Source organism: Stenella coeruleoalba, assembly GCF_951394435.1.
Source record: "Stenella coeruleoalba genome assembly, chromosome: 18".
In the NCBI taxonomy this organism is placed as follows: Eukaryota; Metazoa; Chordata; class Mammalia; order Artiodactyla; family Delphinidae; genus Stenella; species Stenella coeruleoalba.
Window position 1 is genome coordinate 8405037 of NC_137164.1, and position 26468 is coordinate 8431504.

Consider the following 26468-nt stretch of genomic DNA (forward strand, 5'->3'; position numbering starts at 1 on the left):
TTTATTAATCTTATCTTGGGCTATGTCTAATCTGTTGTTTAATGTGCCCAGTGAGAATTATAATTTTGGTGATAGAATTTTTTATTTCTAGAAGTACTGTTTTAAAATCTATTTAGGTGGGTTTTATTTTTTTAGGTTTTTTTAGGGGTTTTTTCCTAACGTTCAGCATTTCTTTTTTCTGTCTTTGATCACCTTAAACATACATTTCTGTGTGTGTCCTCTTTTAGGTTAGCCCCAGAGTCTTCACCATCTGGGCCAAATATTACGTTAATTTCTTGGTTTGCAAGTTTCTGCACCTAGAAGGTGATATAAATGTAAGCTCCAAACTCTTGTGAGACTTGAGACTGTGGTTTCAAATTCTTGGGGAGGATTTTGTTATTGTTGTTTTTACCTAGAACCCAGGCAGGGGTCATTGGAATATCTTTTCATCTTCCTGTGCCAGTGCATAGATTTGTCCCTAGTCCACTGTTTCATTGTTTAGGACCAGGGTTTATATAGGTGTCTTATTTCCAGTGTCCCACCTCTCAAGGCTCACAGCTTTGTTGCGTGTCCCCAAGTGGAAAACAACAAAAAGCCTCCAGCATAACGAGACCAGTAGTCCTCTCCCTGTGTAGCCACTACATCACCTCATATCTTTCTGCCTTTCATTTCCCTTTTCCTTTCTTGTGAACTCATTTCTGCCTTTAAAAAAAAAATCTTATACTCCATTCAACATTTCCAAGTGTCTGTAGCATGTGAGTTTTTGCATTATGTTTGTCCATTATCCGACCAAAGCCCTCTGCACAATTCTTGGTTTGCCTTTCATGCAGATAAGGGCAGGTGGGTCTTTGCACTGTGAGGTTCCTGTGCAAGCAGACGTTCCCATGGCGAGGTGGGGTGTCCCCAAGATGAATAAAAGGGAGAGTGAGGGGATGGTCACCAAGTCTTCCTCTTCTGATCCTGCCTGATGAGTTTCCCCTAAATACAACCTGTCCCTTTCATTCTCTTATTCAGATCCTTCATATCACACCCTTCTGCTCCTTGATTTAACTCCAGCCTACCTTTCTTCCTCCATGGATCTTTATGTTTCAATTCTGTGCTTGCCGGCCAACGTGTGTACAGCACACTGTCCCCTCTTCCTGGAATGCCCCTCATCTCTCCATCCTGCCTATCTTTCAAGGCCCAACTCAAACACCTTTGAAAGGTTTACTTGATTTCTTCCCTGCTGACGCCACACAATTATGCAGTTGTGGATATACACACTTGTAAATCTCTATTTTATCTGAACCGCCATATCATTATCTCAAGCAAACTGCCTTCATTAAGTAAGAGTATTAGAGTAGACTAGAATAGAAAATATCAGAGAACATTGTAGATTTTAAGGGTAGATGTTGTTTTACGGAACTTTCAGTTGTGTGTATATATATCAGACCTTGGTATAAAATGTATATTTTTATGGTATAAAATTTATATTTTAGGAGTGGAGGATACAGACTTTTTGTAAGTTAAAGAAGCACGTTACTAGTCTTTAAGTTCCTACAGGCATTAACTGTGTCTTATCTACACACACACACACACACACACACACACACACACACACGTCCCTGTGTCTAGAAAATCTCCTTTATATACAGTAGACAGTGTTTTTTGAGTATATGAATGAATGAATAGATAGATGAATGAATGGATGAAAAAAATATTAATAGGGACTTCCCTGGTGGCGCAGTGGTTAAGAATCCGCCTGCTAATGCAGGCGACACGGGTTCAAGCCCTGGTCCAGGAAGATCCCACATGCCGCAGAGCAACTAAGCCCGTGAGCCACAACTACTGAGCTCACGTGCCGCAACTACTGAAGCCTGCATGCCTAGATCCTGTGCTCCAGAACAAGAGAAGCCACCACAATGAGAAGGCTGTGCATTGCAACAAAGAGTAGCCCCTGTTCGCCGCAACTAGAGAAAGCCTGCACGCAGCAACGAAGACCCAATGCAGCCAAAAAAAAAAAGAAAGAAAAAACTATAAAAAAATATTAATACAGTAGCTCAAAAGGAATGTAGGATCCTGTGTGTTTCTGAGGGTTGTCTTGCCAACCTCTAAACAGGTAATAATGGATCTTGTTCTGTCCTTTGTACCCCTCGGCAGATGAATGCCCTACAATCTGCAGAGTACAAGGGACGTTAATTCTCAGCCTTCTGCCTTGGGGCATCTAAGGATACCTCATTATTCATGGATACGATCACCTGCTCCCACTTCACCGGAGCAGTGTGTGAAGAAGAGAGTCAGGCTGACTCTTAGCGGTCGGACTCAGCCTCAGAATATACGCTCTCATTATCTCTGAGTCTCTCCGGTTATATAGCATCTGTCACTGGAGTCACAGGCAATTACCTTCTCAATAAACTCTCTTCCAAAAAACAAGGCTCTCCAGCTTTTCGAAATTCAAGAGCTCGCATAATCTTGACTTTGCAGATTTAATGGAAAAGAAGGGATAAAACAACTTTTCATTCAGCTTGATCTGGATCTGAATCCCGATGCTGCCTCTTTAGTGTTGTGAGGCCTTGGGCCAGCTAGTCAGTCTCCCTTGTTTCTCATTTGCAAGAGCCTAGCTCATGGGGTGGGTGAGAGAATTCGAGGTAATGTGTGGAGCTGTGACGCAATTCTTAGCACGTTCTAGGTGCTCAGTTTTCACCGCCATCATCATCCTCATCGAGGAATTGGTATCAATAACCTCATCCTCTGGTATGTTTCTCTGGTGGCCAGCCTGGGGCTTCCTCTCTTTGTGTTCATCCAGAAGGAGTGGAAGCTTGAACAGGGTGGTTGGATGCCTGCTGTTGCCATGCCCTGTTATTGTCAGATGGTTGTTCTGATCTCTGCCTTGGCAATGAGAAAGGTATAGCTAAAGCTGGTTTAAGCAGACCTGGTCTGGATCCTTTAGGGATTTATGCTCTGGGAGGTGACAGAGGCAAACAAAAGTCTACAAGAGAAGGCAGCAGCCCCACTGGCTCACTGTTGTCTCCCGCAAAATACTTACGCGGGTATAAGTTGTGAGGACCTAGGAAATGAAACCAGGGATTTGAAGCGAGTCCACATAGAATGGTTTCCCAAGAGGAAATTTCACAGGCCCTTGAGGATCGGGGTCTCGGAGACAAGTAGGAACATTGTCGTGCCAGGTTGTGCTGGGAAATCAATGGCCCCAAATGTGAAAAGCTGGATTATTCAACTAAGTAAAGCAACTTCAGAAAATTTCATAACTTTCTTTTTTCTCATTCATATGTTTAAATTTATTGAAAACGTCAGAGGGAGAAATATCTAATTTTCTTAAAGTTAGTCGTCAAATCAAACTGATTTTTCCTTTTTTCCTGTTTTATTGAGCTATAACTGATGTATAACATTGTATTAGTTTCAGGTATACAACATAATGATTTGATGTATTGTGAAATGATCACTGCAGTAAGTTTAATTAACATCCATCACCTCACATGGTTACAAATTTTTTTTTTTTTTTCTGTGGTACGCGGGCCTCTCACTGTTGTGGCCTCTCCCGTTGCGGAGCACAGGCTCCGGACGCGCAGGCCCAGCGGCCATGGCTCACGGGCCCAGCCGCTCCGTGGCATGTGGGATCTTCTCGGACCGGGGCACGAACCCGTGTCCCTTGCATCGGCAGGCGGACTCTCAACCACTGCGCCACCAGGGAAGCCCAAATTTTGTTTCTTGTGATGAGAACTTTTAAGATCTACTATCTTAGCAACTTTCAAATATACAACATGGTATTATTAGTTGTTGTCACCATGCTATATGTTCATTCTCAGAACTTAACGTTTGTAATAACTGGAAGTGTGTACCTTCAAGAATTTTCAACCACACTACTCAGGCTGCCTGTTTTGTCCACCCTCCTTCCTATAATTTGACCAATACACAAAAAACTTGGTTTTTCATCACAGCCCTGCTACTAGCCTCTGCTTCCAGCAAAGTCACTTAAATGTGATCCATCATTGTTTTTTCTTCTATGAAATGTTCACAGTCAAGCCCAGTTTTAGCTCTAATGTGTATAACAAATGAAATATAAGCATTAACTCTCCACATCTCTGAGTGAATAAGTCATATCCCACTGAATCCACCTTGGTTAAAGCTTCTGTTGTCCTTGCGAGGAGCTGCAGTGAAGCTAAACTGGGTACTGGACCAGGGGTTTCATCTGGATCTACAGCCTAACAGCATAAAGTGTCAACAGGAAGAAGAAGAAATTCTAACTCACCTAAGACTTAGAAAGCAAGTAATGTATTCTCTACTTTAATTGAAACGTGGAGAGAGGAAAAGATCTGCATAACCTCAAAAGAAGAACACACACCTTTCGTCTTGTCCTTTAGCAGAGCCTATGACTGAGCAGGAGAGCAGAGCTTGCCTTCCTGTAATGTTCCCGCATTTAAAAACATATTTCGGATGAAAGGTGATGTGACAGTGGGAAGATTTCATTATTGGGATTGCTTGAGCTTTGACAGCCCCTGCTCACAAAATAGCTAAGGGGTGAGATGCAGGCAGGAGCTTTCAGATGTTATCCCTGTGTTGAGCTTGGAGCATAGGTGAGGGAGGGGTGACAGAGACTCACTCACAGAGATGCTAACTGAGGGATGCTGGGATGGAGCCTTAACAATCATATAACATGATCTAGCTGGTTTGCTAACACAAGAGACACAAGTCAGGGAATTTCTGTTTTAATATAAGACTAAAAATGAACTAGAAGTAACACAAAATAGTTTCTTGGTGTGCACGAGTTTAAAGAAGCCAGGATGCCAATGTCTGTTGCACCCACACCACCAACCTGTAGGGAATGTGTCATGCCTTGAGACCAAGCCTGTAGGGACAGTGGTCACGGCCAGCTGGCACAAACATGGAAAGGCTGAGCAATTAGCTAATTACCGCAAGCTAATGTGGTTCTAGGTTCACGAAGTACTACTGCCTGTTGACGAACACTTGTTTCTTGGCCCTGCGTCTCAGGCTTTCAGCTCCTCCCCCACCTGAAGTCGCAGGGCTGGCATCAGGACAGCTCTCCAGTTAACCCCAAACTTAAGCTGGACATTGAGCTATAATAGACACAGGTGATCCACCACCAACAAAATAAGTACGGTGAGTGGTTCTAGTTGTTTTAATGAATCTGACTGTGGCTCTCTAAGTAAGCAAAGCCTTTAGTAAGTGAAACACACGCTCACTCCAGCCTCCTCTTAGGATTTTAGACCGGATCTGATGAGAGGTAAGAGACTATGGTTGGGATACAGTCTACTTGTAGTTATAAAAGAGCTCTTTTTTTTTTTTTTTTTTGCCTCTGGCCCATATACAGATTGAACTTTCTGCTGTAGTCTTTTGTTTCATCTCTGTAGGTACCTGAATAGTCTGCTGATGTCTGGATACCAGAAACTATCAGATTCTTTAATCAGGAACTTTTTTAATATTTAAGGAATTTGTGAATTAGGGAATCCTGCTGCACTAATTGAAAGGCAGAATTACTACCTCTAATTAAATTTGAATCTTTGTATGGTGAATTTCATGAAAACTGTTGTAATTAGTCATGCTTATTATAGCCTGATAGCCATTCACTAACCTCAGTGTTGATATTTCAAGATAGTATTTCATCATACTCAGATTTGCACATTGGTGGGTTTTTTGCACTGTTGTGTATGCAAGTCTTCCTATACCACCCAGCTGTTACACGTCTGTCACCTAAGGATGTGTAAATAGCAGAGACAGCAGCTTTCGGATCTCTCTGCACTGTGGATTCAAGTCAGCTTCCCAAAAGGACAACCAGCTAGTGTTTTTAGCCAAACTTCTCTTTAAATAGAGGTTCCTCTTACTTCAACAAACCTAGTAAGGGAAATATAAAGAGAATAAAAATAATTTCTAGATTTAGCTGCCTACTGAGTATAGTGACAGAATCAAAGTAATGCTGTCCTTAAAGGAGACTCAGAAACAGTTCAGGTCAGATAAGGAATATTTATGTTACACTTGACAAAGTACTAGCTTATTTTCCAAATTATAAATTAAAAAATAACTTTAAAAATAGCTATTTCTTAGCAGAGCAGCTCAGCCTGGCACCCCTTACTTAATCTAGTAACACTTTCACCAGAAATCTGAAAACTCACCCTAACCCAGAAAGAAAATAGTATTAATAGCTAAAACCAGACAGAATTGTTGAAAGGTTGCATTTAGCCGCCGAATGAGGTGATCTTTCCAATGAGCTCACAAACTCACTTTTTTCTGTGTACTGTTCAACTTGAAGTTTGTTTTCCTTGTTATGAATGTTCTTGGTTTCATACAGATGAAAAGTTGTTCTTTTGTGACTGTGAAATGGAACTTTTTCGGCCATGAAATGAAATTTAATGCACCATGAGAGTAAAAGTTTCACTGAACCTTATAGCAAATAAAACATATGGAAAGTATCATGAAGTAATACCAAAAAAAAAAAAAAAAAACCCAAAGGGGTTTTTACTTCAACTTAATAGTATCCAGTTCAGTTCATCCCTGGGTGAGGCCATAATTTTTATGTCCAGTGACTATGAGAAGATTATCAAAGTTTCTTCTTTTTGAGAGTACAAATCAGGTGAAGATTATTCCTCAAGTTATTTTCAGTCTAGCCTTTTCTGATTATATGCTTCTTCTTACTATGTATAGAGACATCATTTTTAACACTAAAGATCATTTGAAGATACATCATCATTTTTTAAGTGACAGAAAATACCAATAAAAGTAAATTCAGGGACTTCTCTCCTGGTCCAGTGGTTAAGACTTCGCCTTCCAATGCAGAGGGTGCAGGTTCGATGCCTGGTCAGGGAGCTAAGATCCCACATGCCTCGTGGCCAAAAAACCAAGAAAAATAAAACAGAAGCAATATTGTAACAAATTCAATAAAGACTAAAAAAAACGGTCCACATTAAAAAGTAAGTTCATTAATATGACATAATAAGCATTGAAGGCCCTTTCCTACAATCACTATGATATAATATCACTATATTTCCACACAGCATTTTGCATTTTGACTTTCCTGAAAGTCATTAATACAGTTTTAGGCAGCAGCAGTCTTTAGCACTGTAGTCATTTTAACTGGCTAAAATTCCACAGGTCATGCTAACAATAAGAAGACATTTTATTAGGTAATTTTGATGGTCACTTACGTATGTATCTAGTATTTCCGACTTACACGATTCTTAAAATTCAGCATTCCATATGTTGGTATTTCCTGATGCCTTTAGGGGTTTCTACTCAATTCATAAGTTGTAATCACGAAGTTTGGTGGAGGTTAGATACTATAATCTTTAAATATTTTGATTGACCTAAAATGTAGGTATTGCTTTTCTTTAATTGAGGTATGTTCACATACCATGAAATTCATCCTTTAAAATTGTGCAGTTCAGTGAGTATTCACAAAGCTGTACCATTAATTGCAGAATGTTGCCTTTTAATAACACTTCAGAAGAGAGAGTAGGTGAGTAGATTTTCATCTATTTTTTTTTTTCAACTCTTTACCCCCTGGAGTTTTCCTTTTATTTTTACCAGAAAACCAAACCTTTTTTTTCTTAGTTAAAGTAATTGGGTCATTTCAGTTTTAAGTGGGAAATTTTGATTGGCTGCATGACTTTGGGTATGTAATGAATACTATATGATGATTATCATGAAGAGGATGCTGCCTATGAAATGGCCTTTTTATCTCATGTGTAAAACAAAAATTCAAGATACTTAGGGGCTGTGGAACTTCTACAGGAATGAAAATGCTTACCCGTGAGTCAAGCCAAATTCCAGTTCAGAAATGGCAGCAAGGGCAGCATCCCCCTTCACTCGGGTTCTAGCTGTTGGTTCAGATAACGGCGCTGTGTCACCAAATCCCACCTGAGAAGAGGCTTCTCTGTGGTGCTGAGTGAAGTGGTTTCCATTCTCTAGTGTTGGCTACTGACCTGTCAGTAACACCCTGAGAGGCACTTGGCTGGAAAGGCTTGTAGAGTGTGTGTTACATTCCTTTCCATCTAAATAATGCCCCGTATGTACCAGATTGGTCAGTCAGAATGTTCTAATTCCAGAGATTTACAGCCAGCACATTGGGATCAATGTCTTACCCCATAAGTGTCAGCTCTGTGGCTTCATGCGTACCCACTTCCCAAGGTTTTCTGGGATTCCCAGTGGTTAGCATAATAAATTGTGAACTTCTCAAAGGCAAAAACTATCATGCTTATGCTCAGGATGGACAGTGGGAACGAGGCAGTGATTCCCACTGCTAAAAGTAGGTCGTTACTATCAGAATTGCCTCCCCTCCTCCCTTTGGTGTCCAAGAAAATGAAATGCCTTTCAGACAGATTAGGGATTCTTCTTCCCATACATTCAGTGAAAATTTTTACTTTAATCAATATGCTTAAAGCATACAATACAATAAGCTACAGGGGTTTAAAATCTATGATTTGATGAATTTTGATAAATTCGTACGCTGGTGTCAGCATCACCTCAGTCCAGATACAGAACATTTCCGTCATCCCCGGGAGTTTCCTGTGCCCCTGTGCAGACAGCCCAGACCACCACCCAGGGCCTCAGGCAACTGTTGATCTATATATAGATTAATTCCCATTTTCTAGAATTTTGTATAAATGGAAGCTCTAGTTTGTTTCATTCACCATAATGTATCTAAGGCACTTCCGTTTATTATTTATCAGTAATACATTCATCTTTATTGCCGAGTAGAATTCCATTTAATGTATATACCACAATGTGTTTCTTCAGTTACCTTTGAATGGCCTTTGGGTCCAAAAACAGTGTTTTGAGTACAGTTTTAACCAGCACAAGTCTTTTTTTTTCCTATTCTTTTTCAGATTCTTTTCCATTATAGGTTATTATAAGGTATTGAATACAGTTCCCTGTGCTATACAGTAGGTCCTTGTTGTTTATCTCTTATATATATAGTAGTTTGTATCTGCTAATCCCAAACTCCTGTTATCCCTCCCCACCCCCTTCCCCTTTTGGTAACCATAAGTTTATTTTCTATGTCTTTGAGTAGCCAGCACAAGTCTTGATTTCCATAGATCATGCTAATAATTATAACAATGTATATTTTACAGGGTATGTTTTTAAGTTTTATGGAAGTATAGCTGATTTACGATATTGTGTTCATTTCTTCTGTCTGGCAAAGTGACTCAGTTATACATATATTTAAGTTACTTTTGATAGTAGCTTATAGATAGGTAGGTAGGTAGATAGTACTTTCTACAGTAACTTCCAAGTGTGACTGTACTTGAGGCTATGCATTATACAAAGAGGAATAAGACAGATTTTTATAAGAATAACTGCCATTGTTTGGCTTACCTGTCATGTTTCAGACATACTAATTTTCACATTAACCCTAGCAGATAGGTAATAATAATAGTTCATGTTTCTCTAGTGCCTACTGAGTGCCAGGCACTGTTCTTAATACTTGAATAACATCAACTCACCTCATTTTTCACATTAACATCATGAGATATGTACTCTTATACCCCACTTCACATACAAGGAAAAAACTTGTCAAAAGTCACACAGTTAGTAAGTGGTGGGGCTGGCACTCAGTGTAGACCACCCATCTCCTGGATCCTTGCTCTTAACCACTACACTCGTGGCCCCCTTCATTTTTAGTCGGAGATGCTGAACCTGGGAGATTTAATAAAACCTTACCAAAGGTGGTGGAGTTAGGGTTAACATCCTGATTCAAATCCTGATTTGATTGACTCCAAAGTCCAAGCTCTAATCTACTCGGGAAAGGATGTGTGTGTGAGTAACCAGGATGAATTTGGTTAGGTACTCAAGAACTAGAGAATACCAGAAGAGCAACCGAGAGTGAAATCTCTGTCACTTCTTGTAGGAGTGACCAGGGAGAGTGCGGTGGAGTGAATGGACCTTGAGGGACAAGTACGATTTTTTGATGAGAGGTGGTTTGGTTGGGTCTGAGAAGAGTGTGAGTGTGTGTGTGTTAGTGGTGCCAGAAGATAAATCAGAACATGATTGATTTCAAGTCCCCAAGAACATCCCTGGGGAATGTAAACATTTGAGGAGAAAGACCAGCCTATGAAGGACACAGAAAAGGGATGTCTAAAGAAGTAGGAGGAGAAAACGTGGGGGATGGCATGAGTCAAGTGGAAAGAAGGGAATCATCAATAGTGTTTCATTGCAGCTGAAAGACCAGAAAGAAAAGTACTGAAAGACATCCACCAGATTTATTGTTTGGAAATTCACTGGGGCTTCTCGGGGGACTATTTTTAGTGGTGACAGAAAAGTCAGATTGCAGGTGGTTGAACAAGGAGTAGGGGAGGAAGGGAAGACAGGAAGTGTAGACCACTCATTGGCGAACTAAGGATGAGAAGTAGGGGAGGAAGGGAAGACAGGAAGTGTAGACTGCTCATTGACGAGCTAAGGATGAGAAGGGGGTGGAAAGAAAACGGTAGCCAGAGGTGGAAGTGTGGTGAAGGCAGATGCTAAGATGAAAAGCTCTAAGCACGTTGATGGCTGAGAAAAAGAGCCAGGAGCATAGGGGAGGCTGGCATCTGGGGAGTGGGGAGCTGGGAGACCATGCAGAGTCCCAGAGGAGGCAGGGAAAGATCCATCCACGTGTAAATGTCCACTCAGTGGACATAATGTGCACAACTGGTGTATATACTGGGACAAAAAAATCCAAAATACCAACAAAGACAGAAACAGATGAGTGAAGGTGGCATCTTGCATTTCTCCGTAGCTGCTGTAGTTTTTACAAAAATGCCTGTGGGAGATGCTCTTTTGTTCAGTTAAAATGAAGGTTAACTTTGTAGCCAAATTTAATTGAAGTTTCCCCTCCAATGTTCAAATAATAGATTTGTCCTTGGGACTGTTAGATTTGGCAGACAATTGGCTTCTCTGAAATGTGCAAAGCCAGCTGCAAATAGGACAGGTTCTCTCAAGAGTGTTTAGTTCTTAGAAAAAGCGCCAAAATATTCCTCCAGATTTGAACGTGCCTTCTCATTTCATATCACAGGGTAACAGGCAGCATCTTACTTGCTAATACCTGAACTGACCTGAGATACTCTCCATCATTGTCTTGATCTGGGGATTTTCCCCCAATATTCTGGGTAAGAATCAGCATCTATTGTCTTGTTTAAAGAAATCCGTTTGTAACTGAAGAGAATAAAAGGGAAACACAGTGTCATCTGTTTCTGTTAGCCCCCTTCTTTCATAGATCTCCAATGGTTTTCTTTTCTTTTCTTTTTTTTTCTTTTTTTTGGTTGTGGTACGTGGGCCTCTCACTGTTGTGGCCTCTCCCGTTGCGGAGCGCAGGCTCAGTGGCCATGGCTCACAGGCCCAGCCGCTCTGCGGCATGTGGGATCTTCCCGGACTGAGGCACGAACCCGTGTCCCCTGCATCGGCAGGCGGACTCCCAACCACTGCACCACCAGGGAAGCCCTCTCCAATGGTTTTAACTAGTGCTCATGAATTCTTATTAGAAACCTAGCCAGGTCGGTGTGAAGTGATGCTCATTTTTACCTGTGGACAAACTGAGGCACCATCGAGGAGGCTGAGTCTTCCGCTAGAAGTTCAGTGATCCCTGCAGGCAAACAAAATGACCGGAGTGTATCTTCGAGATGATTCCAACCCCCAGGTCCCTGATTGCCCCTCGTCATGTAGGGAGAGACTTTTGGGGAGAAATGGTCAGTATTCAGAACTGTGACTTCTCAGGCTTCTTCCTTAGATCTGTTTCCAAGGTTGAATCACAGTTAGCACAAATAAGATCTGAAGAAAAAAAATATGTGTCAGACATGAAGATATTTTGAACCTCATTTTTCTTTGGTTCAGCCTGAGGAAGGTGCCTGCCGCTGTGTGCCGATTGTTCTGGATGAAATGCCTTAGTGGCATCTCAACGGTTAAGCCCACGGCTGCTCTGAAGGGTGCAGCGCACTACACATCCTCCCTGTGTTCTGGTGAAGAGGGATCCCAGTCAGCTGCAGAAGTTCAGATCTGAACACTTTTTGTTGACTACTCAGAACAGACATGTGTATTATAAAATTTCACTGCTGATGGTATCAAAATCCTAAGTCAGTGGTGCATAAACAAGTTCTTATAATCAAAAACACTAGTTTCAAGACTTGAGACGTTTGGTGTTTTTTTTTCTTTTTTAAACTTGGTTGCTTTTATAGCATCCCGCCATTAAATGAAAAGGTTTCCTCTAAATTACATATTAAGAATTAAAGTCACTGTAGTCATGTTAGATTTTTTTTTAAGAGAGAGGGACAATTACCCTTTATGTTTCTTTCCTACTTTCTGTAATACAGCTTTCTAGTTACACTTGGAAGCTTCCAGGAAGGTAAAATTAAAGCTTTAATTAACGTTAGTGGGAGTATGCGTTGCCCCAGGAAAAGAGGTGGAACTTAGTTTCAGCTCCTGAACATTATGAAAGAGGTTACACATCTTAATCTTTCTAGTCCCAATAATAATGGTATTAAAAGGAATTTTAATAGTCGTAATGACTCTCAATTATTGAGTACTCTGTCATTCATCTTTCGGTTCTATGAGATAGGTTGGCATTATGTATCCTTATGTTACCTAAAAGTTAACTGAAGCTTAGAGAGGTTAAGTAAGATCCAATAAGGGACCTAGGAGTCAAAGTCAACTCTCTCAGGTTCCAAAGTCCATGCACTGAACTGTTATATAATAATTAAAAGATGTTAAAATAGTATCTCATAAGCAAGGCTGGTGACATAGTTAACAAATTGAATAAGCTCATATTAACTCTAGTGACATTGCTGGGTGACATGTTTATTGAAATATCTCTGAGGACAGTAGTACTGGGGTCGTTTGAGATTAGTGAAGTCCTACCTGTGTGGGGCACATTGTGGAATTTTTTAGGCCACTCAAACTTCAGAGGTAGAAAGTGATTTATTAAATAAGCCCCTTGTATTCCCCAAATAAAACACCTTTTGATACAGAAGAGTCTCTCTAGACTTGTCTCACTGCCATGTCCTGCTGTGCTGTGGCCATCTTTTCTCTTACAGATTACAGAGAAACCCAGTGCGAAACAATTATAAAGTGAAAATGTAGCTAGTATGCACTGAAATTGTTCGAAAATTGAGGTAGAAGTCAAAGGCCTTTTTAGGTAGGTATGGGCACAAAGAGCTTTTAGAGTTTGTATTTTCTTAAGGGAGGGAGAGGTTGGAACGTCCCAAGGTTTGAGAAGCACAAACAGGGACCTTGCTCTTTTCCTATGGAAATGCTTGAAACCCCTACAGGTTTCTTCGTGACAGGAGAAAATTCCTGTTGGATGGGTTGGGACAGCAGTGCTCTTTGATTCAGGGGAAGCAAACTCGAAGAAAAGCGCACAGTGCAGACTGAGAAGGGCAGCTTGCTCCTCACACAGCAGGCGAGATGCTCGCCACCCAGATCCTGCCAGGAAATATGAAGAAATGGGGTGGGGTTGGGTTCCTTCTGCAGCTCCAGCAGGAAAAGATAAAGAGTTGTGTAAGTACTATAGAAATCAGTTTTAAGTGACTTATGCCACCTTGGAAATTGAGACATTATAAAAAATTTTTTTCATGGTGACACAAGCGATACATCATTTCCCCTGTTTTTAGTTTTTGTTTGTTTTTTTGTTTATGGAGAATTTCAAACATGTACTAGAGTGGGAAGACCGTGTAATGAACACAGTGACCATCAGAGGCAGTTATCAACTCATGGCCAATTTGTTACATTCCCAGCTCCTCTCCCCAGTAGTATTTGAAGCAAATGCTAGAAACCATATCATTTAATCTCTAAGTATCTCAGCATGTATCTCCAAAAGGTAAACATTCTTTTTGAAACGAAGACCATTATCACACCTAAAAAATTAAAATAATCCCATAACATCATCAAATATCTAATGTGTTCAAATCACCAATGGTTTCATGAAGGTCATACTTTCTCTTAACAGATTATTTGAATCCAGCCCCAGATCAGATCCACATAGTGCAATAGCCTTTAAAACAAAAATCAATAGGCTCCACCTCCATTTCTTTTTTCTTTACTCTCTGCAACTTTTTATTGAAAAAATATCTTTTTTTACTTCAGTTTCCTTCAGTCGCTGAGTCTTGCTGATTTCATCCCTGTGGCTTAGTGGAACATATTCCTCTTACTCTTTCCTAACTCTTGTATTTCCTGGAAATTGGAAATTATATCTAAAGGCTTGGTTAGTTACAGGGTTTTTTTTTTTTTTTTCTGTTTGTTTTTATCAAAACTATTTCATAGTGTTTGCTTCCATCAGGAGGGGCTTAATGTCTATTTTGTTCTCTTTGGGCTGTTAGCAACCCCTGAGGTTCAATGCCAAGTCTCACGATGTTTTTGGTTTGCCCATCTCTTCTGTTCACTGTCACCCAGTGAGCCGGGGCTTCTGGGCAAGGTCGAGTCACAGGCTGAGGTCTTCTAGCTTTGGACCACTAAGAATTTTGGGGGATCCATGACCCCAAAGTTTTGTTTTATTAGAATGATTTTTGAAAAACAAATGTATCATTCAATTAGTGAACCTCTAGTAAATAAATCTGTACTAAAATACAGAACAAAGACAAATTTTAAAACTATACAACACACACTGTTCTTATTGGACAAGTGAGACCATTATTTGAGCCTCCTCTGTCATAGTCTGTTTCTACTTGTTCTTTAAGTATCCATTGTTTACTCTGTGTTAATTTCATTTTACTACTTATTTAATGCTCTTTGAGACCCATGATGTCTTGAATGTGCAGACCTTGGATTCTTGCAGACCTTAGATTCCGTGCGCTGATCTCCTGCAGGAGAACCTCAAGCAGAACCAGGCCTCTGCAGATCTCTTTTCTCAAGGGGGCATGAGCCTGATTGCTCTGCCTTGCTTTCAGATGGCTCTCTCCTGAGCTTCAGCAAGTTTGCTTCTCTCCTCTTTTCCAGTCTCCCCTCCTTCCCTCCCTTCCTTCCTTCCTTCTCCCTTTTCTCTTTACTTTTTAGCCAGCGCGATAGTGTCTTCCCCAGGTCTAGTTTTTAACCTCTTGACACTGATAAAATCTATGCTGATGCGCAGCTAATCTTGGGAATGTTAAAATGTGAACTTGATTCTCTGTGCCCAAAGCTACCTTTCCAAATGCACAGGGATATATTCATTTAATAAACCCCAATAATAAGTTTCAACTCTGTACTAGGAGTGTAGGGAGACAGACAAGTTACAGCACAGTGGAAATGCTGACAGGAAGAGATGCAAAGTGCTGTGTGACAAGGAACAGATGACTCTGCCTGGGAATAGTGGGGAATGGCTTAATCTTGGAAGTGACATTTAAACTAAGTCTTCAAAGAATATGATTAAGACAGCATATTTGTGTAAGAACCGTTCAGGAGAACTTAGTGTAAAAGTATGTTGTTTTACTGGGACATGGAATTCAAGTAATTGGCTAAGGGACTTGACTTTTGAGTATAGCAACAACTTACCATATTAACTTTGCTTGCTAGACACAGTGAGACTTGCCATAGGCTATTTCCTTCATATGTATGCAAATATGTGAGCATAAAATATCATGTTTATCACCATTCCCACCCAGATAGTAGTGGGGAAAAATGACTTTTAGGCATAGGACGCTCCAGGATGTGGGTGGACAGAGTCACCTTCCATCCCCCACTGTGATAGGATCTCATCTTTTAGGATGAAACGATGGCAGATTCCCAAGGTAAGGACTGCTGAGTAATTGCAGGGGTCTACAGATCCACATGTGTCTCAGCCATTTAGGTTTTTTTTTTTTTTTTAAGGCCACACCATGCAGCATGTGGGATCTTAGTTCCCTGATCAGGGATCAAACCCATGCCCCCTGCATTGGGAGCACAGAGTCTTAACCACTGGACCTCCAGGGAAGTCCCAGCCATTAGCATTTCACTGAATACATTATAGTTTCCCATGTAGATGCAGCCCCACTTTCCTAATGTATATAAAATAAGTATTGTTGCTGTTACAGTACAAAACCATTTAAAAGTATCATTGAAAGCATAGTTTTAGCTCTGTCATTATGTATGGTTTTAAACAACAAGGTAGAATTACTATCGTGTATGTTTGGGGTATAAGTCTATGCTTGGTGGTTAAGAATTCCTTGAAAATTTTTGACATTAAAATGGGTCCTTATAACAGAGTGGTGAAGGTTAGACAACATTGTAAATGCACTTCGTGTCGCAGAATTGTACACATAAAAATCGTAAAAATGGTAAATCTTGCATCATATGTATTTTGCCACAATGAAAAAGTATATTAAAAAATTCCTTTAACTTATAGCAAAACACACACATGCCAATAACAGGACCTCATAGTTGAAGAAACTGGACGTCATTAGCCTACAGCTTTGATTAATTTGGCAAATGTTTAACCATTACCAAGCAGAGCCCTGCCCTGTAACTCTAGGTGCTCGGGAAAAATAGAGGGGACTGCATTTCTGCAGCTTGTAGTCTACTGGGGGTGTCAGTCAGCTCATCACCCTTGGTAAGTGCTATAAAAGGAAAAGTATAATATACTTTGAAGAGGCAATGTTTATTAGCCCTTGAGAAGGCAGCATTCTTTTTATTTTAGGTGAATATGCATTTTGAAGCTGTGTATTTTGCAAATGAGACAGAGCAATTAATTCATATGGTTCCTGGTAAAGCTTTAGATACCCAGACTGAGCCGATCTCTTCAAGAACAGAGACTCTGCGGGGTGGGGTGGGGCTCGCATCCACCTTAGGGTATATGTCACCTTTTCAGTAGAGAGGAATGGAGAACCGAGGCAGGGAAAGGGTCTTTGCGATCAGCAAAATGTAAATGGAATCTTTCTGGGACATCATTAGCTAAAGTAAAACACTATTTTTTTTTAACGTCTTTATTGTAGTATAATTGCTTTACAGTGGTGTGTTAGTTTCTGCTTTGTAACAAAGTGAATCAGCTATACATATACATTTATCCCCATATCCCCTCCCTCTTGCGTCTCCCTCTCACCCTCCCTATCGCACCCCTCTAGGTGGTCACAAAGCACCAAGTGATCTCCCTGTGCTATGTGGCTGCTTCCCACTAACTATCTGTTTTACGTTTGGTAGTGTATATATGTCCATGCCACTATCTCACTTCGTCCCAGCTTAACCTTTCCCCTCCTCGTGTCCTCAAGTCCATTTTCTACGTCTGCATCTTTATTCCTGTCCTGCCTCTAGGTTCTTCAGAAACTTTTTTTTTTTTTTAGATTCCATATATATGTGTTAGCATATGGTATTTGTTTTTCTCTTTCTGACTTACTTCGCTCTGTATGACAGACTCTAGGTCCATCCACCTCACTACAAATAACTCAATTTCGTTTCTTTTTATGGCTGAGTAATATTCCGTTGTACATATGTGCCACATCTTCTTTACCCATTCATCTGTCAATGGACACTTAGGTTGCTTCCATGACCTGGCTATTGTAAATAGTGCTGCAGTGAACATTGTGGTACGTGTCTCTTTTTGAATTATGGTTTTCTCAGGGTATATGCCTAGTAGTGGGATTGCTGGGTTGCATGTTAGTTCTATTTTTAGTTTTTTAAGGAACCTCCATACTGTTCTCCATAGTGGCTGTATTAATTTACATTCACACCAACAGTGCAAGAGGGTTCCCTTTTCTCCACACTCTGTCCAGCATTTATTGTTTGTAGATTTTTTGATGATGGCCATTCTGACTGCTGTGAGGTGATACCTCATTTGTAGTTTTGACTTGCATTTCTCTAATGATTAGTGATGTTGAGCATCCTTTCATGTGTTTGTTGGCAATCTCTATATCTTCTTTGGAGAAATGTCTGTTTAGGTCTTCTGCCCATTTTGGGATTGGGTTGTTTGTTTTTTTGATATTGAGCTGCCTGAGCTGCCTGTATATTTTGGAGATTAATCCTTTGTCAGTTGCTTCATTTGCAAATATTTTCTCCCATCCTGAGGGTTGTCTTTTCATCTTGTTTATGGTTTCCTTTGCTGTGCAAAAGCTTTTAAGTTTCGTTAGGTCCCATTTGTTTATTTTTGTTTTTATTTCCATTTCTCTAGGAGGTGGGTCAAAAAGGATCTTGCTGTGATTTATATCATAGTGTTCTGCTTATGTTTTCCTCTAAGAGTTTTATAGTGTCTGGCCTTACATTTAGGTCTTTAATCGATTTTGAGTTTATTTTTGTGTATGGTGTTAGGGAGTGTTCTAATTTCATTCTTTTACATGTAGCTGTCCAGTTTTCCCAGCACCACTTATTGAAGAGGCTGTCTTTTCTCCATTGTATATGCTTGCCTCCTTTATCAAAGATAAGTTGACCATATGTGCATGAGTCTATCTCTGTGCTTTCTATCCTGATCCATTGATCTATATTTTTGTTTTTGTGCCAGTACCATACTGTCTTTATTACTGTAGCTTTTTAGTATAGTCTGAAGTCCGGGAGCCTGAATCCTCCAGCTCCGTTTTTCTTTCTCAAGATTGTTTTAGCTTATCAGGGTCTTTTGTGTTCCCATACAAATTGTGAACTTTTGTGTTGTAGTTCTGTGAAAAATGCCATTGGTAGTTTGATAGGGATTGCACTGAATCTGTAGATTGCTTTGGGTAGTAGAGTCATTTTCACAATGTTTATTCTTCCAATCCAAGAACATGGTATATCTCTCCATCTGTTTGTACCATTTTTAATTTCTTTCATGAGTGTCATAGTTTTCTGCATACAGGTCTTTTGTCTTCTTAGGTAGGTTTATTCCTAGGTATTTTATTCTTTTTGTTGCAGTGGTAAATGGGAGTGTTTCCTTAATTTCTCTTCCAGATTTTTCATCATTAGTATATTGGAATGCAAGAGATTTCTGTGCATTAATTTTGTATCCTGCTACTTTCCAAATTCACTGATTAGCTCTAGTAGTTTTCTGGTAGCATCTTTAGGATTCTCTATGTATAGTATCATCTCATCTACAAACAGTGACAGTTCTACCTCTTCTTTTCTGATTTGGATTCCTTTTATTTCTTTTTCTTCTCTGATTGCTGTGGCTAAAACCTCCAAAACTCTGTGGAATAATAGTGGTGAGAGTGGGCAACCTTGTCTTGTTCCTGATCTTAGTGGAAATGGTTTCAGTTTTCACCATTGAGAACGATGTTGGCTGTGGGTTTGTCATATATGGCCTTTATTATGTTGAGATAAGTTCCCTCTGTGCCCATTTTCTGTAGGGTTTTTATCATAAATGAGTTGAATTTTGTCAGAAGCTTTTTCTGCATCTATTGAGATGATCATATAATTTTTCTCCTTCAACTTGTTAATATGGTTTATCACATTGACCGATTTCCTATACTGAAGAATCCTTGCATTCTTGGGATAAACCCCACTTGATCATGGTGTATGATCCTTTTAGTGTGCTGTTAGATTCTGTTTGCTAGTATTTTGTTGAGGATTTTTGCATCTGTGTTCATCAGTGATATTGGCCTGTAGTTTTCTTTCTTTGTGACATCTTCGTCTGGTTTTGGTGTGGGGGCAATGGTGCCCTCACAGAATGAGTTTGGGAGTGTTCCTCCCTCTGCTGTATTTTGGAAGAGTTTGAGAAGGATAGGTGTTAGCCCTTCTGTTAGTGTTCGATAGAATTCGCCTATGAAGCTGTCTGGTCCTGGGCTTTTGTTTGTTGGAAGGTTTTTAATCACAGTTTCAATTTCAGTGCTTGTGATTGGTCTGTTTATATTTTCTATTTCTCCCTGGTTCAGTCTTGGAAGGTTGTACTTTTCTAAGAATTTGTCCATTTCTTCCAGGTTGTCCATTTTATTGGCATTTAATTGCTTGTAGTAATCTCTCATGATCCTTTGTATTTCTGCAGTGTCAGTTGTTATGTCTCCTTTTTTCATTTCTAATTCTATTGATTTGAGTCTTCTCCCTTTTTTTCTTGATGAGTCTGGCTAATGGTTTATCAGTTTTGTTTATGTTCTCAAAGAACCAGCTTTTAATTTTATTGATCTTTGCTATCCTTTCCTTCATGTCTTTTTCATATATTTCTGATCTGATCTTTATAATTTCTTTTCTTCTGCTAACGTTGGCGTTTTTTTTGTTCTTCTTTCTCTGATTGCTTTAGATGTAAGGTTAGGTTGTTTATTTGAGTTGTTTCTTGTTTCTTGAGGTAGGATTGTATTGCTTTAAACTTCCTTCTTAGAACTGCTTTGGCTGTATCCCATAGGTTTTGGGTTGCTGTGTTTCATTTTCATTTGTTTCTAGGTATTTTTTGATTTCCTCTTTGATTTCTTCAGTGATCTTTTGGTTACTTAGTAGCATATTGTTTAGCCTCCATGTGTTTGTATTTTTGGCAGATTTTTTCCTATAATTGATATCTAATCTCATAGCACTGTGGTCAGAAAAGATACTTGATATGACTTCAGTTTTCTTAAATTTACCAAGGCTTGATTTGTGACCCATGATATGATCTGTCCTGGAGAATGTTCCCATGAGCACTTGAGAAGAAAGTGTATTCTTTTGTTTTTGGCTGGCATGTCCTATAAATGTCCTATAAATATCAATTAAGTCCATCTTGTTTAATGTGTCATTTAAAGCTTGTGTTTCCTTATTTATTTTAATTTTGGATGATCTGTCCATTGGTGAGTAGGGTGTTAAAGCCCCCTACTATGATTGTGTTACTGTCGATTTCCCCTTTTATGGCTGTTAGCATTTTCCTTATGTATTGAGGTGCCCTTATGTTGGGTGCATAAGTATTTACAGTTGTTATATCTTCTTCTTGGATTGATCCTGTGATCATTATGTAGTGTCCTTCTTTGTCTCTTGTAATAGTCTTTATTTTAAAGCCTATTTTGTCTGATATGAGAATTGCTACTCCAGCTTTCTTTTGATTTCCATGTGCATGGAATATCTTTTTCCATCCCCTCACTTTCAGTCTGTATGTATCCCTAAGTCTGAAGTGGGTCTCTTGTAGACAGCATATACATGGGTCTAGTTTTTGTATCCATTCAGCCAGTCTGTGTCTTTTGATTGGGGCATTTAATCCATTTACATTTAAGGTAATTATCAATATGTATGTTCCTATTACTGTTGTCTTAATTTTGGTGGTTTGTTATTGTAGGTCTTTTCCTTCTCTTGTGTTTCCTTCCTAGAGAAGTTCCTTTAGCATTTGTTGTAAAGCTGGTTTGGTGGTGCTGAATTCTCTTAGCTTTTGGTTGTTTGTAAAGGTTTTAATTTCTCTGTCGGATCTGAATGAGATCCTTGCTGGGTAGAGTAATCTTGGTTGTAGGTTTTTCCCTTTCATCACTTTAAATATGTCCTGCCACTCCCTTCTGGCTTGCAGAGCTTCTGCTGAAACATTGGCTATTAACCTTATGGGGATTCCCTTTTATGTTATTTGTTGTTTTTCCCTTGCTGCTTTTAATATTTTTTCTTTGAATCTAATTTTTGATAGTTTGATTAATATGTGCCTTGGCGTGTTTCTCCTTGGTTTTTTCCTGTATAGGACTCTCTGCGCTTCCTGGACTTGATAGACTATTTCCTTTCCCATATTAGGGAAGTTTTCAACTATAATCTCTTCAAATATTTTCTCAGTCCCTTTCTTTTTCTCTTCTTCTTCTGGCACCCCTATAATTCGAATGTTGGTGCGTTTAATGTTGTCCCAGAAGTCTCTGAGACTGTCCTCAACTCTTTTCATTCTTTTGTCTTTATTCTGCTCTGCAGTAGTTATTTCCACTGTTTTATCTTCCAGGTCCCTTATCCGTTCTTCTGCCTCAGTTATTCTGCTATTGATTCCTTCTAGAGAATTTTTAATTTCATTTATTGTGTTGTTCATCATTGTTTGTTTGCTCTTTAGTTCTTCTAGGTCCTTGTTACACATTTCTTGTATTTTCTCCATTCTATTTCCAAGATTTTGGATCATCTTTACTATCATTACTCTGAATTCTTTTTCAAGTAGACTGCCTATTTCCTATTCACTTGTTTGGTCTGGTAGGTTTTTCCCTTGCTCCTTCATCTGCTGTGTGTTTCTCTGTCTTCTCATTTTGCTTAACTTACTGTGTTTGGGGTCTCCATTTTGCAGGCTGCAGGTTTGTAGTTCCTGTTGTTTTTGGTGTCTGTCCCCAGTGGCTAAGGTTGGTTCAGTGGGTTGTGTAGGCTTTCTGGTGGAGGGGACTGGTGTCTGCATTCTGGTGGATGAGGCTGAAACTTGTCTTTGTGGTGGTCAGGATGGCGTCCGCTGGTATGTTTCGGGGTGTCTGTGAACTTACTATGGTTTTAGGCAGCCTCTCTGCTAATGGGTGGGGTTGTGTTCCTGTCTTGCTAATTATTTGGCATGGGGTGTCTGGCACTGTAGCTTGCTGGTCGTTGAGTGGAGCTGGGTCTTAGCGTTGAGATGGAGATCTCTGGGAGAGCTTTCACCATTTGATGTTACGTGGTGCCAGGAGGTCTCTGGTGGACCAATGTCCTGAACTCAGCCTGATATCCAGCCAGAGCACCAAGACCCTGTCAGCCACACGGCCCCAAACTCCGGAACTCCACTCTCCAGAGGCCCTCCTCTGGACGTGCTTCCTCTCCCCTTCTGCGCAGGTTGAAAACACTATTTTTGGATGTGTAACTTTTTGCGTGGTTTCTAATCCTAAGTCAAATTTGGGTCAATATTAACTTCCAGAAAAAAAGAGAAAGGTACAGGTAAGGCTAAATAGTTACAAAATACCCTCCTGAAGAGTCAGTTAAGGCTTCCTAATGTAAACGAAGAAATAATCGTTAGGAAAATTTATTTCTGTAGACCTTTGTCACTTCCCAGATGATTTTTGCAGAGATTTGGATGTTTTGCAGGCCAAAATATCATGCTTAGAAATCATCGATTACACCTAGTAAGTGTGTAATTGTAGGTTGTCCATCCTTCAGACTAATAATTATACCTTATTTTGTTTCTAAATCTTAGGACTTGGAATAGTGTATCACTTTCAACTTTTTATTATCTGTCAAGTCCCAAGATAGGTAATGAAATTTCAAACAAATTCCCTAGGTTTTATTATGTGGTTTCCTTTGAAAACACAGGATCACTTATAGCATCAGATTTGAATGTCTTGGTCAAATGTGTGAAGATGAATAGTAAAAATCCTGGTGGTGATGATCAAACACTATACTTTAAGGTTTGAATAGTAAGGAAGAGTTTCTCACATATTTGAAAACTGGCGTCTCTTCATCCCATAAAGGGAGAAATAGATGAGAACAATTTTAATAATAATGACATTTCTTTTGTAATATTTAAAAGCCTCTAGTAATTTTTCTTGCCTGTGTTTCTTTCTAGGAAAAGCCATTGACAAAATCTCTACAACGTGGAGAAGACCCCCAGTTTGATCAAGTATGTAATATATGTTATATACTGCTTTTTATTTGTTTGAAGATGTACAGAGGCAAGGGCTGAATGCTTACTATGGTGTATTGATGAACTTCGTCAAAGAGGATACAGGAGTGTGATCTTAGGAACTGTGTCCTGCAGCTTTGACAGTGACAGCTTGTAGTAGATGTTTAGTAAATGTCTGTTGGTTTGAATTGGAAAGAACTGAAGTGTTGAAATTTAAGATGAGGAGGTCACCAGTCTTTGGTTACCAGAAAAGATAAAGGAATTTCCATTCAAAACCTTATTGAGATTCTTCTGAATAAATGGTATCATATGACGATCAGATCTCTGCCCTAGAGCTTTCTTACATTTTAACCGGCGTTTTGTTGAACGCCAGCTATATGCTTGACACAGCAGTAGGCTCTGGTGATACAAAATCTAGGACCAATTTTAGCAATCCTGTGAGAGAGAGAGACCACCTAAGCAATAATTATAAAACAGTATAGCAACTTAGATTCTAATAAAGTGATACATGAAGAAAATGGTTTAAGACAGAATAAATACAAAGAAGGTCCTTTGAAAATAGATCAGGACTCGTAGAAGGACTTCCAACTCTAAACAGCAGGTAATAAACATAGGAAACTAGAATCTTATCAATCCTGGTTGAGTCACTTCAGGAGGGCTTTAGGTGTGTTTAGAATGATGGATAACAGGACATCAGAGGAGGTCGGAAATGTGTTTGTGGTGTTTCCTAAACGTCTACATTTAATGACAGAGGACAGCGTGTTCTTCTTTATAAACCTCATTTGGTGCCAGTAGCAGAGGCAGAATCCCACGGGATGCACCATGGCCTGATCTAACACGTGGGATTTTTGTATTGTCTTATGGAGAACACACAGAGAGTACGCTCTCTGCAGTGCTTTGAAATTGCCTTTAATGTGGAATCAAGAGGAAATGCTTTGGCTGTTAAAGTTCAGACTTGTTCCATCCAGAAATGTGAAGGCCTGACTATAGAGACAGAATCCTCCATTCTCTATTTTATAAACTGTTGGCTGAGGGAGACCTCACAAGTTTGCTGTCACGGCAGGTCTTGGAAGGCTGGTGCGGCCCTGGCTTTGCGCTCTGTTGCTGGCAGAGCTGGCTGTTCTCTGGAACGCTGGTGGAATGGAGTCTGGGCTTCGTCTCTCTGTGCCATGGAGCTGACTTCTCTCCTCATATTATCCTTAGTTGCTGTTACCTGGTCCCGCTTGGAGGTCAGGGACCTGGGGTGAATGTTTGGGGTCGTTATTTTCGAAATGTGGCAAGTGTGGCTCTTTCCGTTCTCCTTAAGAACCTAAATATTATCTGTCTTCCATAAGTTTTCACTCTATTTTATTTGTCTCTTTCCTCCTAGATTATCACTGTCCTTTCCTCAAAAAAAAATTGTGTTTTCTTTTTCTCCTGCTTCGTGTGCTTCTTTCTTTTTCCTCTGGGAGAATGGTACTTTGGCATTTTAACATTACGTATAATAGTTATCCCAAATAATTTGGCTTCGACACAATGTCTCATTTATTATTCAGCACTCTATTTCTGCATTTCAGCATTGTGGGAAAGAGATCGACTTTGGGGTTTAAATCCCAACTTTGCCACTTAATTAGCTATAATACTTTCAACCTTGCTGCTCAAAATGTTGAAATGCAGAATCACTGCCCTGCCTTGATATACTGAGTCAGATTCTGCAGCTTAACGAGATCTCCAGGTGACCCCCACCCACATTGATGCTTGAGAACCACTGCTTGTAACACATCTCTGTGTATTAAAGACACTTTAGGGGTGAACCAGTAGTGAGTTGGTCACTGAGGACTTTCAAATAAGGCACATGAAATTATCCTCTGATTGTAAAATCATAAATTTATGCGTGAACCATGAGAGAAGACAACCTACGAAGTTGGTCTCATTTTAAAGAGATAGCAAGATCCCCAGGCCAGAAGGAAATGTGACTGAAGTTGGTCCCTCTGTGGATTCAGTGAAAAAGAAAGTCAGCCAAGTCACCTTTGAAAGTGCCCATCCACTGTTTCAACAGCAAATTATAAGAATTGTGGTTCTATTGGCAAGGCCGTGAATGCATCAAGCTCTCTTAGGGTTTTGATAGCAAAGGTCCAGATTCTGTAATTCCCCTTATTCTGATTCCAAGCAGGAGGATGTTATTCTGGGGTCACACAGGTCCATCTACGGGAGAAGAACACGCTGGTGACACCTCCTTGGAGCTATAGACTCCATTGCTCTACTCCCGGGAGCAGTGGTACCCACAGAAGTGACATTTATTTAGTACTTACCATAGGGGAGGCACTATGCTAAGTGCATCCTTTGGACAACGGACAACTGGTCCCTGTTTAGAGAATATTTTTATCAATTTCTCCCTTTAAATGTCCCTGGCATGAGTGATAGGCTGAAGAGAGCTGGGCTTCACTTCCAGTGCCTGATCCTGGGTGGCCCTGTTTAATCCTCCACTTGCCAAGCCCAGGATTCATTTTTCTCCTGTTAGAAATAGAAGCAAAAACAAAATAACAAGAATCATGTAATACTTTATAAGTAACCAAGCCTCTTCTTAATTCTTTTATATTATCATTTTTATTATTTTGGTCACACTGCGCGGCATGCGGGATCTTAGTTCCCTGAGCAGGGATCGAACCTGTGCCCCCCTGCAGTGGAAGCGCAGAGTCTTAACCACTGGAACACCGGGGAAGTGCCTTACCAAACCCCTTCTCACGTATCGTGTCACCTGACATTACTCAACCCTTCCAACAAGCCCAAGAAGAAGGTCTCATCATCATCTCTATGTTACAGCTAATGGAAATGAGTCCTGGAGAGGTTGCCCTTATATTATATGACTAAAGCCTGAAGGGACCGAGACTGGAATCCATATGTTCTAACTATAAAGCCTGTGCTTTTTACTCTGTAACATGCTTATATTTTTAAAAACTAAGTTGGTGAGAATTTAGAGGGGAGTTTTCAACAGGTAATGGACCTAAGATCCCATATCAGTTAAGATTAGGTTTGGCGGCAAATGGCACATAAAATAGCAGTGGCTTTAACAAGATAAAAGTTTATTTCTCTCTCACATTGAAGAAGTACAAAGAAAATCAGTCCCGTATCTTTATATTTTTGTTTTCCTGTGTATGGCTTACATTCCCAAGGTCATCTCATGGTCCACTGTGGCTTCTGGAGCTCAGCTGTT

At 40.0% G+C, this 26468-nt stretch overlaps 1 protein-coding gene across 6 annotated transcripts in view; it reads left to right on the forward strand.

The window, feature by feature from the left end:
- FRY (FRY microtubule binding protein) overlaps positions 1–26468 on the forward strand; it is a 425215-nt gene that overhangs the window by 222456 nt on the left and 176291 nt on the right. For all 6 annotated transcript variants that reach the window (XM_079902875.1, XM_079902874.1, XM_079902876.1 and 3 more), the window contains one exon: positions 23219–23272. In XM_079902875.1, coding sequence (XP_079759001.1) covers positions 23219–23272 — 54 coding nt within the window. The remainder of the gene's footprint in view (positions 1–23218; positions 23273–26468) is intronic.